The sequence below is a fragment of the Dromaius novaehollandiae genome, chromosome 12 (assembly GCF_036370855.1).
Source record: "Dromaius novaehollandiae isolate bDroNov1 chromosome 12, bDroNov1.hap1, whole genome shotgun sequence".
NCBI lineage: Eukaryota > Metazoa > Chordata > Aves > Casuariiformes > Dromaiidae > Dromaius > Dromaius novaehollandiae.
This window is the reverse complement of record NC_088109.1, coordinates 16,775,153-16,788,792: the sequence shown is the minus strand read 5'-3', so window position 1 is coordinate 16,788,792 and position 13,640 is coordinate 16,775,153. Positions and strand designations below refer to the sequence as shown.

The window sequence follows — 13,640 nt, the reverse complement described above, 5'->3', positions numbered from 1 at the left end:
TTCACTTTTAGGTATTCTGCCTTTTCCCCCATGTGTTTTGTTCTTTTTAAGCATCATTTATTTAAAAAACCCTGTCTATTTATATATATTTTAACTGGTTCCTCAAAAAGGGGGGGGGGGGGAGAATGAAAAGAGCTTGATTCCTATTGTTAGGTTGCTCTACCTGGAGAATCTTTAATTTTTTCCTTCATAGAGCTTTGTATCGTTCAATTTGAAGTTCAAATTTAGGAATGTCTCTATATAGCAAACTAATGGACTTAACAAGGAAAAAACTGTGTTTTGTTCTAAAGCTTTTCAGATAAAATGAATTTTATCTGCTTTGGCGTTTGGCTTGCTTTCTTTTTTCACCCCAAAAGGCCATTTTTCCAACATTTCAGCAATACAGAATGTTTGCACCCAGCTAGCTGTGTGTGTGCAAATTTGTGATGGGCACTTCATGGGGTTGCTGAAAATCCCATTGATGGCATGTGTAGCCTGGATCAGACCTTAAATACAGAATTATAATAATCTGGGCTTCAAAGTTGGAATTCAGATAAAGCAAATAAAAATCACTACTGTGCCTTTGAATTTCAGCCTCTGGCTCTGTGCATTAGTGAAAGGAAAATTGCGTTTGAAGTGGTCAGCACACAGCTGTTGGCCATGTGGGCTGCATTTCTTGTAGAGTTTGAGATGCACAGTCATACCGCAACCTCGGTATGATCAACTGAAAGCAATTAAGCATAACAAATGCTCAGTTTTCTGTGGTCAGCCATCATCTGCAGTGTGAGTATATCGTCAGATAAGTAGATATGCAAGGGGAATTTGTACTTGTACTTGGCAAAACTGAACATAGCTTTGCCAGTGTCTAGGTGCCCACACCAGAGCCTGTGGCAGTAAGTCCGCTGAACACCAGTCTTAAGGGCTCTGGTTACCAGGGTCTAGGAGATTCAGGGAAAGAGTGAAAGAGCTTTAGAGAAATGTCTTCAACCTTGAGTTGTTTGCGGGCCGAGAGCAGGCACATACATTTTGGCATCCTGGCTCAGCTGTTGCGTTCAAGCTCATTAAGCCATGCTAGCTTGCCAGTGAGTGTGAGGTCTAGGAGAGCTGCCCGACACAGATTACAATCTTAATGGACCATCAGTGGGAGAAAGGCAGAAGCTGTCAACTTGAATTAAGGAGTGGGTTCATAAGCTTTGGTAGATTAAACAACCTGCCCAAGGTCATGCAGGGACTGGGCAATAATGACCAACATATGAGGACAAGTGATCTTGCTGACATCACAGGTCATCCTTAGTTTTTAACGTAGTTTGAGGTTAGTGGCTTGACAGTAGCACATCTGATCCGCCATTGTGTCACTGCTACTTTATGGTTATGTCGTTCCCCTAATATAGCTGGAGTTAAAGCCTGGTATCTACTGGTAGTCTTTGCAGAATCTTGACACTCCTAATTGTTTAATAAGTCATTAATGGTGCTTTTAGTCTTTGTGAGAGGGTGCTCATTGGGTTGTGGATTAGAAAAAAAGGTAAGGCTGTTGAGAGACTCCTATGAGATATATAGAGAGGAATGTACAATCACAAATTATAATAAGGTATAAAGGTTTTTTACTTCTTAGAATGGAAAAGTCAACTTATTTAATTGCATGTATTTTAATGATGTGGACTGACTCAGAGTTTGAAGGAAATGCACCAGCTGTGCGCATCACAGCTTAAAAACGCAGTCAGCAGCAGTTTAGGAAAAATGAAGATATAATGAAATTATTAATTTTGGTGGTAAGAGAAAGGAAACACAAAAAAGTTCAAATATTCCCCAGCAGAGCGCTGCCCTTGGGTGGTGGGTGTGCTGCGTGCTTGTCTGTCCCCCCATCCTGCCGAGCCGCCCCATAGGGCTGGGGGGCCGTCGCCCAGACATAGGCACCTACTGCCATTTCAGGTGCCCCGAGATGACCCGGGCATCGCACCTGCCTGGCAGATAGGGCACGGGGCGTATGGGAGCCTCCTGTCCTTCTGCAGTGGCAGCTGCGTGCCCCCAGGTGCCTCAGATGGCAGGAGATGCTCCTATTTAGGGAGCTACTGCACTTAGATGTAAGTGCAGCAGCACGTTCACTGGCATCAGTAATATGCAGTCACCTGAAGCACAACAGTAGCTCATAGCAGTGTTTTCAGGGGGTAATTGCAGCAAGTAACGGACAGTTAACTAATTTTAAACTTAGGAGATATTTTGAGATGAACTGAGCATTAAAATCTGAGCAGGATGTGGTGTTAAAACTATCCAGCTCCGGTTTAAAGTTGCAGTGGGTGGTGGTTTTCGTAATGACCTCAAATCCATGCATTCATTCTAACATTTGCCTTTTTATATATTCATAGTTAAATATAACTTGAATATTGTCCTAATTACATTCTCATGTTAATTTAGCTCTGATTCAGAATTTCTATCATTATTCTTTGTAGAATTATTTTGAAATGATGGAAAGTTCAGTAAAGATGCTCCAGTGTGTGATTATGTCTTTGAATTATTTATCATGTTCGAAGACAGAAATATGGTTAAAATCTAGTTTGAGTTGTAAATGAGTCTTGGTAACGTAACAAGGAAGTGACAGCTCTTTTCACGGAGCGATGTGGTTTACGGGCGCATCATTTGGGACTGCAGGAGCGCGTGGGGGCCCTGCCTAAACCGAGGCCCTCGCAACAAAACAAGGAAAAAACCATTGTACCAACTGGCAAATGCTACCCAAGCAGATAAGACAGATACAGTGCGGAAGATGGGAGAGAGAGAGGTAGAGACAACTTGCTCAAATGAAAAAGCAGCTTAGTGACAGAATTAAGAAGAGAAAACGGATGTCCTGACTCGGGCACAAACAGCCCTTGCATCGCCCGCTCTCCCTCTGCTTTGCGCTAGGGGAACAAAAGCTATCGCGAGCAGCACTTAGCCCGTGTTTTTCACAGTGCGTCACAGCGGCAAGTGGTGCGGTGCTAATATAAGGTTGTAGAAACTATGATTTATGCAAAAATTCATGCTCGTGGCTGTGGCCCCGAGCCTGTTGGTGAGCAGCATGCGAGTCGGAGAGGGGGAGAAACTGCTGGGAAAAAACTCTAAGAGAGGAAAGGAAACTTGCCTTAATGTAAGCAGCAGTTTTGCTAGAGGTAAGTGAGGAGAAATTCTTCATTTATAAATGGTTCATTGACCCATGATAATAAAGCAGTGCTGCAGAAGAAGGATAATTATCTACTTAAGTATCAGGTGCCCTAAGGGTAAAAGCTTCTCTTCTCTCCTTTTGAAAAATGAACTCAGATTAAACAAATGTCCTTTTTCCTGTTTTACTGTTGACACGAATTTCCTTTTTACGAGTAAAATTAATTAGTTTTTCTATTTCTTTATTCCTGGTATGGAAATCAGGTCTGCCGAGCAAGTTTTGAGCTTTTCCTGTGGGCCCTGAGTTCAGCCAATAGCCTCCTTTCTGCAGGTGCTTTGCACGGTGCACGGGGAAGGCATGAGTGCATTGCAGGAGCTTTATTATGCCCGGTGGCTGCCAAGAGGCACAGCCTCTTGCAACTAAAAACCCACAAAACCAGACCGTTTTGTCCCAGTCCAAGATTGATTTATTATCAACTACCTGTTTACTAAACAAATATTAATACAGAATTCTTCTTTCTGAAAATGGTTTAATACTGTGAGCTGCAAGGAGGGAGAAGGAGAGCAGTGGAGGCAGAGATAATGCTGTGCTAAACAAACAAAGGCCAGATTTTTCAAAGCAGCTTAACACCAAAGCTGGAGCCAGACTTCTCCTGTTCTGTGTGAGCAGAGAGAGCTGCTAGCTGTGAAGCTCTTTGGAAAAATCTGCTCCCAGTTAAGCAAATATCCATTACAATATTGTCTGTCCTCGTCTGGCCCATGAAAAATGATCAAAACCTGCCTCTACGTCTTTATTTCCAGAAAATGTCTGGTTTTTTTTCTCCAGTCAGAAATATAAATGTGATTCCTATGATAAACTTGGGGACCGCGAACATGTTGTTTCTTTGTTTATGGAAATAAATCATCTTTTGCATGCATTAGTCTTTATTTCAAATGTCTAATGGGGTTCTTGAAAATCAGGTTGATGTAACCTTTGTATGAACCTGTTAACTACGGAGCATCTCCTAGGTACATTTCCTAGCATATAGAGAACATTTCCTGAATACCTGCAGGCATTGAGATGCTGTAAAAATAAATACTACTGTAATACAATGGCATGGAGCTTAATTTTCCTCAAACAGTCCTTTGAGCACTCATTTAATGCTGAAAAAATAAGAAGCTGTTAATTTTCATAGGCTTCGGTTCTGAAAGTTCAAGTGGTGTTAGAGGTGATATTTAAGGTCTTTATTCTGCAAACATGATACTGCAAGTCAGAAAAAAAAAATCTGCAGGGAATTGAGATGAGAGTCAAGTCCCAAGCGCTTGCTTGTTGGATTTACACAACTGAGGCTCTGCTAAGAATTTGGGACCTTAGTAGTAGTGTTACAAAGTTGGCTTTCACTTGAGGAATCACAGCAATTATTTATTTCTGTGAGCACAGCAGGCCGGGTGACGGTGAATAGTGTGTCTCCTTCCGCTGTTTACTTTATAGCCTCATTTCACTGACTCATGAAGCGCTGTTATCAAGGTAGAATAGAATTGAAGTATATTTGCAGTGTTGGGAACACAGCGTTTAAAAGGAAGTAGTCTTCGTTACCTAACTGTCTTTCTGAAAACATGTATTTATAACAGGTGAGCACTCCTAGCACATGGTAATTACTGTGATGTAGGAATAAGTGACCTGCTATTATCAGCAAAGTGTTGGATATTCAAATTTAGTTAGCTAAAGTTAGAGGCATAAGATCAAGACTTTCAAAAATATGTACCAAGTGTATGAAAAAGAATTGTAAAATTGCTGTCACAGATCACATGCCCGAAACCACTTTAAATTTCTTTGGCCTTCTCTGACTTTCAGAGATCTGAGATCCCAGCATCTCTCCATGTAGTTCAAAATGATAACTTTGAGTCTGGGAAAGTTTAGAATACTTTCCTTAAGATGTCTCAGTAATAACGTATGTGACCTCATTTTAGTGATTTGACCCATGACAGAGGTTTGAGGAAACTGGGGAGGGTTCTGAACAAAGCTGCGTATGATCTGTTGTGTTCAGCTTCATGTTTTAGTTGTTCTTGCTGTAATCCTCAGAGGAAGAAGAGTTCAGAGGCAGTTAAAAGGTGACCAGGAGGAGGTCAGAGGTGGGGAGTGGGGCATTCAGCCTTTTGGGCCACTCTGATTTGCATTTGTGCCTTGACGATACCCACTTCAGATGTCCTTGTTTGCCCTCTGCGGCCAGTGGAGCGTTTCCGTGACCTGCGTCCTGAGGAAGTGGCTGATTTATTCCGCACAGCGCAAAGGGTTGGCGATGTTGTGGAGAAACACTTCTGCGGCACCTCACTCACCATTTCAATTCAGGTTTGTCAACCAGTCAATAGTTTGTTTTATCAAGCTTCCAACCTGCTTCCCACCCCCAGTGACAAAAGGACATTCACATTTTAAGGGGCAATAAATGCTTTACGTGATGCACAGCAGTCTGCCCGATTTGCCTTTGAAGAAAGTTAACATGCAAAACAGCAAAAAAGTTTGGATAATTAATAACTGCAAAACTTTGGGCTAAACCTGGAAACCCTCGCAAGTGCAGTGTTTATCTGTGAGTATTTCAGTAAATACTATGCCACTGAGATGTCTGCAGGGTTGACCTTCTAGAGAAGGCAGCCACGTGTCCACATTCAGCAGGTAACCCACCACTTTCAAGGCGAGGAGGTAATTCCTCTTCACATCTATTCATATGTAGCCAGAGAGACATAACCGTGTAAATACGTTATCTGTTCTGACCTTTCAGTCATTTGTACCTGCTGCTTTTATACCAGAAAAGAGCTCTGTTTAAAGCGGATCGGGAGACTAAGCCCATTTTATTAGAATAAGACTTTAAGTAAGCATGCTTTCATTAAAGCATCGCTTACATCTCTGATTTTGTATTCCCAAGGATCAGAAACCTATTGTGAGCTATTTAAAAACACAATCTGAAAGTATGAAAAATAACAACCATGGTTTTTGTGTTTGACTTCTAAGACGCAGTTTCTCACTTTGCCATGGCCTGATATGAAAAGGCACCTAGTCCACAAGCTCTGTGTTGAATGGTCCCCAGGAGAATATGCTAAATTAACATACAATGAAATTGGATGTAAATTATTAATGAGTGATATTTCTGAATCGCCATGGGATCCTTGTTAGTTCCTCTAACTTGAGACTTCTCTTTCTGCTTACAGGATGGCCCTGAAGCTGGACAGACGGTGAAGGTGAGTGCTTATTATGAAGGACACAAATTAAGAGACAATTATAAGAACCAATAAAAGAGGAAAACTAGTCATCTGCAGAGCATTGCTGTATTGTTATTTTATCCTTGAGAACAGAAAAATCCCCAGTGTGCAATCGCTGTAAATACTTTTTATTGAAATTACACAGGATGATGTTTATGTTCCTTTTTTCTAGACAAAAGTTTTCAATCACGAAAATATGTTTTCTGAGCTGCTGGCTGTATTTACGCAAGGAAATCCATAGGAGAGAGGCATCTGGTGAAGTTTTTTGTTTGTTTTATGGAGAAAATACTGCTATTCCATTCATAATCTTTGTTTGTCTTTTTATTGCCTAATGAGTTGTAGCTAATTATAGGAACAGTTGAACAGAACCATGTTATAAAAAAACACCTTTTGTCTGTGCTTTCTCTCTACGTATTTGTGCCACATTCTTGTTACCAAAGTTCAAATGTAATGAAGCCAGTGAAGCCTAAAAACAGATTTTAAGAGTACTTCTGAAAAAAAGGAGGGGGGAAGGATTTATGATTATACTCTCCACTTGAGTAATAACACAGATAACATCCAAGATGGCTCTCCAGCCATGTTTCACTGCCTCGTAATGCAAATGCAAATGCCTGTGTGGTTAGATTATGTGCCCGAACATTACATAAAGGCTTTTTTTAACATTTGGAATCAAAGGAAAGTCAAATATCGCTATGGGTTAGCACTTTGTAAAATCATATTAGATGGCTCTAAGAAGCTGTTTGGGTTGATTAAGGTTACTCTAACAACCAAGTGGTGGCATACGGACACATTTTACTTCTTTCCAGTTTGCTGTATTGACCTTACTTTTCCTGCTTCTTGTTGCTTGCTTTGAATATTTAGCAGGGAGATGATAGGGAGAGAGATGAAGAAATTAGAAAATTCCCAAGCTTTGGGAAGCTCAGGAAGGTAACACAATTTACTGCAGTGCTGCAACAAAGCAGATTCCTCAGCTCTTGAGTTAGCATTGATTAGGTGGGTTTCAGTGGGAGTGCCTGGGGATAAGTAAAGTCTTGCAGTTTAAATACTTTCTTAAATAAGTTTTGTCATTAAATCCTACCATGTTTTAGCAAGAAGTTCTCGGGATTTCTTTTACTATCTTGAACAAATATTTTTTCTTTATAAACAAAGGGTTTATAGAAATGTTTATATTAAAAAGTGAGAAAAATTGCTTGTGTGAGTGAGCAAAAATAGAGCTAGACAATCCACAACTTGTTTGATTGTGAACTGTAACAAATGCTTATGTAGCCTTAAAAAGGCAAGAAGTTCTGTATAGTTTTATACTCATACTGGAGACAAAGGACGTTAAATGTTGTTTATCCAGTAAATTGCCAAATGATAGACAGCTTTAGTGGTTTCTTCTCACACTTCTAATAAGTAACGACCCGCTATTAAAGCTGTGAACCCCAAGACTCCATAATAAAGGGTGTGCATTCATAAATCAGAGGTTAGCAGTTTGCATTTTTCTACTTTTCTGCATCATTGGGCAACACTGTAATTTATCATCATCACTGTGGGATATTTATCATCCGAAAATGCCAACAACTATTTTCTTCAAAGAACTTTGAGCTTTCAAAGCTTGCATTGGGGAAAAAATTACTGTGATCAAGATCTCCTTTAAAGTGAACAGTAAGGAGGGTAGATAAATAGCTGGTTCCATTTAAATTGCTTTGAATCAGAAAGTTTTAAAAACCACCTATGTGATCTACAAATAATTTATGAACCTTAAATTTAGTGTCTCATGTGTTTCTCTAAGTGTTTTTCCTCATGTATAAGCATGCACAATCATCCAGTCTTCCTCTAAGGGACCTTTTAATTAAAATTTCTGGAACAGACTAAACATTAGAAAAAACTTTCTAATAATAAGAATAGCTAAGCATCAGAATAAATATCCAAGGGAGTTTGTGGAATTGCTGTTTCAATAGGGTAGGCAAGCGTATGTCAGGAGCTAATTAGGTGTAGCTCATCTTGCTTTGAACAGGGGCACAGACCAGATGGCTTCCAGAGTCTCTTCCATTTCCGTTTTGTATGATTCTGTATACCTATACAAATATAGGCTGTTACATGTGCAACGTAAGGAATTTTCAGGAAGGCAGAAGAGTAGTGGCTGTTAAACTGATTAGTGCAAAACTGGGCTACAAAATGGGAAGAGCTACCAGCCTGACTGAAAACAAAAACTGAGAAATTTTATCTGCATGTGCTAAGGAAAGTCTATTTTCTGCTCAAGAAGCAAGAACTATAGCCCGTATGTAAGAAAGGTCTTGGACCTCAGCCTGGGTATGAGTCTCAGGTCTTTCTTTGCTATGGAGATACCTGAAATCATATGTGCAATGTATACACCAGGTATAAAAGTGATTGCTTTTTCAGTATGGTTTTTGATAGAAATCAATTATAAGATATTGTATGCCAGGCTACATCTGTTTTGTGCTGCTGTGAAACCTGGTGGTGTGCGCAGGTTCCTGTCAACTGTATCACATATTGCAGCGCAGGGATACTTTAGTAGCACCTTGTAGCGCTGTAGGAATAAAATCTCCACAGGAGGCCGTTCATCCTCTTAACACGTAGATCCATTATTGCTGCACTCCGTTGCTTTCGAATACCGTCCTCCTTTGATCCAAGTTAGCGGAGGCTGGGGGACGGACCTCTGGGGAGACTCGTGGTGGTTCTTGCAAATCCTCCCATTACTGGGGTCTGTGTGTTTGCGTTGCATGGGTCTTTGGGAGAAACCATATCTATACCCGACCCTCAGCTCACCAATAATCTGGAACTGTAGGTGGGTCTTCTCTCACTCTTTAGCAACTAGAAAGAATACCTCTTCGAAGAATTTTACACCAAGTCGTAGTCTTGGAGGGTAAAGTAATACAGTATGTTACTTTATAATGCCTTTTGTAGCTGCCCACAGATTCTGCCCATTCCAGCCCTATCACCTGTTTACGAGAGGGACAGATGCCCCTCTCCAAAGGTGCTCGCAGACTCGCACGCTTTGTGCGCTGTTGCATGAGGTCCTTGCACTCGCTCGCAGCACAGACCCCAAGCAGCTCCGAGTAGGGTGTCAGCAGCATAACCGTCTTCCAGCACATTAAACACATTTTTAGTATTTTTCTTCTCCCTTCTTGTGAAAGGGAAGAAATGGTTTGTGATCCTCTCTTAAAGAATATTTTATCTCTGCAATTTTGAGCTTTGTTCTTCTTGGAGAATGTAAAGCCCAAGGTGTCCTTGTGCTAGGACTGGAGGGTGAGCTTCTCACTGGTTCTGTCTGAGAATGCCTTAAATATCCAGGTAATTTCATGGATCAGGAAAATCATTAAGATGCAGGGCTCTTAACGCTATGTCAAGTAAGTGACGTTTCAAGTTGTTCCCCAGTATATTTTATAGCCTTCTTCCCAACATCAAGTCAGCAAATGCTCTTGCTGCCTTGGGGGATGTATAGCATACTGTCGAATAAACTCTCTGCTTTACCTTTTTTGTGAGATTCAATCACAAGAAACTCCATGCACTCTGTACTCCATAAAGGCTAAACAAATCAAGCTGGCAGGAGCATGATACAACTAATTTATCTGTAGAGACAAGATAATATTGCACAGCAAGTGTCCACTGTGCAAACACATACAAACACATAGTCTATTTTGCAGCAGTGTCAGAGGCTCAGGCAGCTCAGCACCTGCACTGTTGTTCATGAGTAGCTGCCAGTTTGCCAGTTACAGGTTCACCTAAATGAATGAAGAAGTGAGGCTGATGGTGGCAGTGTGAGTATACGTGCAGAAACTTATTTTATATGTTACACATTCCACTAATTATTTTACACTGAGAAGATTGCCTCACCATTAGTTTTTGATGTGCATGTTTTTCTTTCCCAGATGTTTTTTTAATGCTATGTTAAATCAATCCATCTGGCTTGCATTCTTTAGAAATCTTAACCTGAACTGAGAAGTCTAGGGTTTATTTAAGCTCACAGCAGACTTCTCTTTCATATTGTTTGTCTATCTGTTTGTTGAGCTGGAGTACTGGACTTCAGGCTTGAGTCTTTAAGTTTAATCAGATCACATTGCAGGCTGATTGCGTCGGAAGGATTAAACTTACTAACAGCAATACTTTTGATGCCTCAGCCTGCTTTCCCTGCAGTCTGGCAGATGTGAATCCTTGTTTAGTAGAGTATTGGAGGCCACCTTTTGCTCTTAAAAGAACAAAAAAAGGGTGGTATCAGAGAGAAAAAGCAAAAATTGTTCTTGTGTCTAAACAAATTTAAAATTTCAAGTAGAAAAAACACAGGAAAAAGGAACAAGTTTTTGAAAACCAACATTGTACTGAACCCTGTGAACAAATGGTCTTGTTTGCTTCACTCTGGAGAACTGTGATTCTCATGAAGGGTTGTGGGACGTCCAAAAAATGATTTGATGAAGAACAGTAGTCTCTTTGAATTGCTTTGAGAAACACAGTAATAGTATTTGGTTGGAGAATATGTAATATTGCAGATAGCTAATTGGTACTGCAAATTCAGTCGTCTCAAGACTGCTGTGCCTGTTTTCTGCCCATAATTTTCTTTCTATTTTGGTACTGTACTTAGACTGGGGTGTTTGGTGGGGGGATGTTAGTGAAGTATCTGTTCAAAGCTAGGACTGTACTGCCCCTTACAGAGGTTGGGGCAGCCGAAGAGTTTGCGTTATTGCACGCATCGCTGGAAGCCTTTAGTTTTTTACTCACTCTAAATAATGATTCTAGCCCTTCCCTTCAAGGCCCTCTCTAAATCTGCCTCGTGTTAGTCTAATTCTCCTTTCAGTCTTTTAGCAAGACCTATGTTTGATGGCGAACTTCAAAAAAAAAAAAAAAAACAAAAACAAAAAAAAAAAACAAAAACAAACCCCCCCCCCCCACAGATTAAAACTTAAGTGGTTCAACTAGAGAATGGTTTTTGAACTGCGTTAGAGTCCCAATTTCCTCTGCTCTTCCTTAGGTCCTTACTCCTGTTCATTACGGATAACATTTGGTTTCTGACTGAAACGTAAGCTTTCCAGGAAAAGCAAAATACTGTTTTTTGTTTGCAGTGCTCATAGCCCAAAGAGGCCCTAAACGGATCTTTAGCCCCTCCATTAATACACATAATAATATGCAAGACACAGAGTGAAAACACCAGTTCTCTTAAGGCTCCCACAATTTGTAGAGATTACTGCCTGTAATTAAAACATGATAGCGGGTGAGAAAAGCAAGGGGCGTCTTTGGCCAATACCCATGTAAAGTTTGAGCTTTTTTTAGAAGGCTGAAAGAGATGAAAAAAAATTGGGAGAGTGAACAACACCGAGTAATTGATGGACGTGACACCATCCTGACTGCGAATACCACAGGCCTCAAGGCGCTGATAAATGGAAATGATCACCTCGATAATGAAGTCTGATCTAGAAGTAGCAGGTTGTGAAGTTCCCCGAAGGGATGGGATGGAAGTTTGAGAGATTCTCTTTAGCAGTGAATTATGATGCTTCTGAACATGAATGATTTTGATTTTCCAGCAGTGAATGTCATGACATGCCGTACCCCCTGGCTTGTAAAGTAATATTGTGCTCTGTCCCTAGACGGAGCCAGCATAGTCTGTATGGACTAGACTGTGAGGAAAAAAGATAGGATTAAAAATGAGTAACTGAAAATGAGGAAAGTAAGAGGGAAATTTCAAAGATGTATACTGAAGTATGCTAATGAGAAGGAAGAATTTACCCTTCTCTGCTAATAATTCTCCCCTTCTTTCCTTCCATATGGGTTTCTTAGAGGAATATTCTCCTTAGGCAGTTTAACTCCAAAAACACCCCCAGAGTTGTTGAGAGTTATCGACACTGTCTAAATTAAACTGTGATAAGCAAGTGAGTGGGCTCACGTGCCTGTTTAAATTGCCGTAGCGTGCACTCAGATATTAAAAGTCGTATGGCTCTGCTGGCTGCATCCCTCCCTCTTCACTTGCTGAGCAAGGCCACTGTCAGCGGCAGACCCGCACAGCACGGGGCACTCTTTAGTCCCCCGGAGGTCAACGGGTGCCAGCTAAAACACACACAGACCTGCAGGCTTCTCTCCTGCGAAGGCATTCACGTGCGCTTAACTCCTGTGCTCCAGGAGAGCCGGCACCTGCTTTGAGAAAAGCATTTCAAATGTGCGCTCTTTTTTTTTTTTTTATTTAACTGGAGTGTGTTCAAATATTTACGATTTTCAGGACAGAAGAATCTTGAACAAATCAGTCATTCAGGAGAGTTTATTTTGGAGTTTGAAAGCACTTCAAATTTTTCTCTTATTTGCGATAAACAGTTACATTTCAAAATGAAAAAATATTTCTAGCTGGAAGGTGTTAAAGTTTTCCTCTGCCAGTGTTAAAACAGAGTATTTTGATAACAACATGAACTTTTTCTTCATAGAAGCAAAACATCCTTTGCAACCCCTTTCTGTTTTACTGGATTGTAAGGTGGGGAGGGGTGTTGAGAAATCCCTGAATTGCTCTTAGATGCTGCTCTTCATTTGCCCCACCATGGCTGGGGATATACTGATACTGGGATCAGAAATGTTAAGTTTTAATTAGAAAGTATTTTTCAATTCTTTGTTCCCATGTTACAGCGATATGTTTTGCATTTAAATGATCTTCTGTCCCTGAGTATGTGCAATCAATCAAATGCCACTCTTGAGCGCAGGTCCTACAAATACCCTATTGTACCGTAAATGCAAAACCTCTATAAATCCCAGACAATGTATGAGGTCTGAAATCATTAATATCACAGTAAGGGCTGGCTGATTAATTTTTGTGTGGTTAGTGTGTGAATTTCTTTCCCAGCTCCATCTCATTCGTAATACTTTTGCTCATTGTCAAGCTTGTATCTTATAAACCTCTTCATTTTACAGGGAGTGCTTACTTTCTTTTTTGTGTTTGGTTACAAAGCACTGCTTTCAAGTGAAATGTAACACTCCAAGAAATGTGCAAACCCTTACCTATGAAACCATTCCCATTTATTTCAGATGTGTAATTTGATGCTGTTCTGTATTTTACATTGGGTGAAAATTGTTTATTAAACAAGTGTTGCAAAGCTAGATTTCAGTTTAATAGCTTTTTGAATGGCTCTTTCTAAAAATTAATGTAGTGCTTTGTGACCGAGCGCTGCATGGCGGTGTTCTGACCTCCTGGGCTTCGGCAGTTTTGTCTTTGTGTTCCTGCCTCCTGGGTACTGCTTTCCGTTCTCCTAAGATCCCCAATAAAATTATTCCTATGCAGACGGTCGATGAGATGCTATGGGTCATGAGCAAATCAGGCTGCTTTC

At 40.5% G+C, this 13,640-nt stretch overlaps 1 protein-coding gene across 13 annotated transcripts in view; it reads left to right on the top strand.

The window, feature by feature from the left end:
* The window catches only part of FHIT (fragile histidine triad diadenosine triphosphatase), a 728,666-nt gene that overhangs the window by 576,907 nt on the left and 138,119 nt on the right, over positions 1-13,640 (top strand). For 11 of the 13 annotated variants that reach the window (XM_064519108.1, XM_064519110.1, XM_064519111.1 and 8 more), the window contains 2 exons: positions 5,292-5,437; positions 6,292-6,321. In XM_064519108.1, the coding sequence (XP_064375178.1) occupies positions 5,292-5,437; positions 6,292-6,321 (176 nt within the window). Of the gene's footprint in view, positions 1-3,013; positions 3,120-5,291; positions 5,438-6,291; positions 6,322-13,640 lie in introns of those variants that run through there. The other 2 variants (XM_064519112.1, XM_064519102.1) reach the window with 1 other exon arrangement.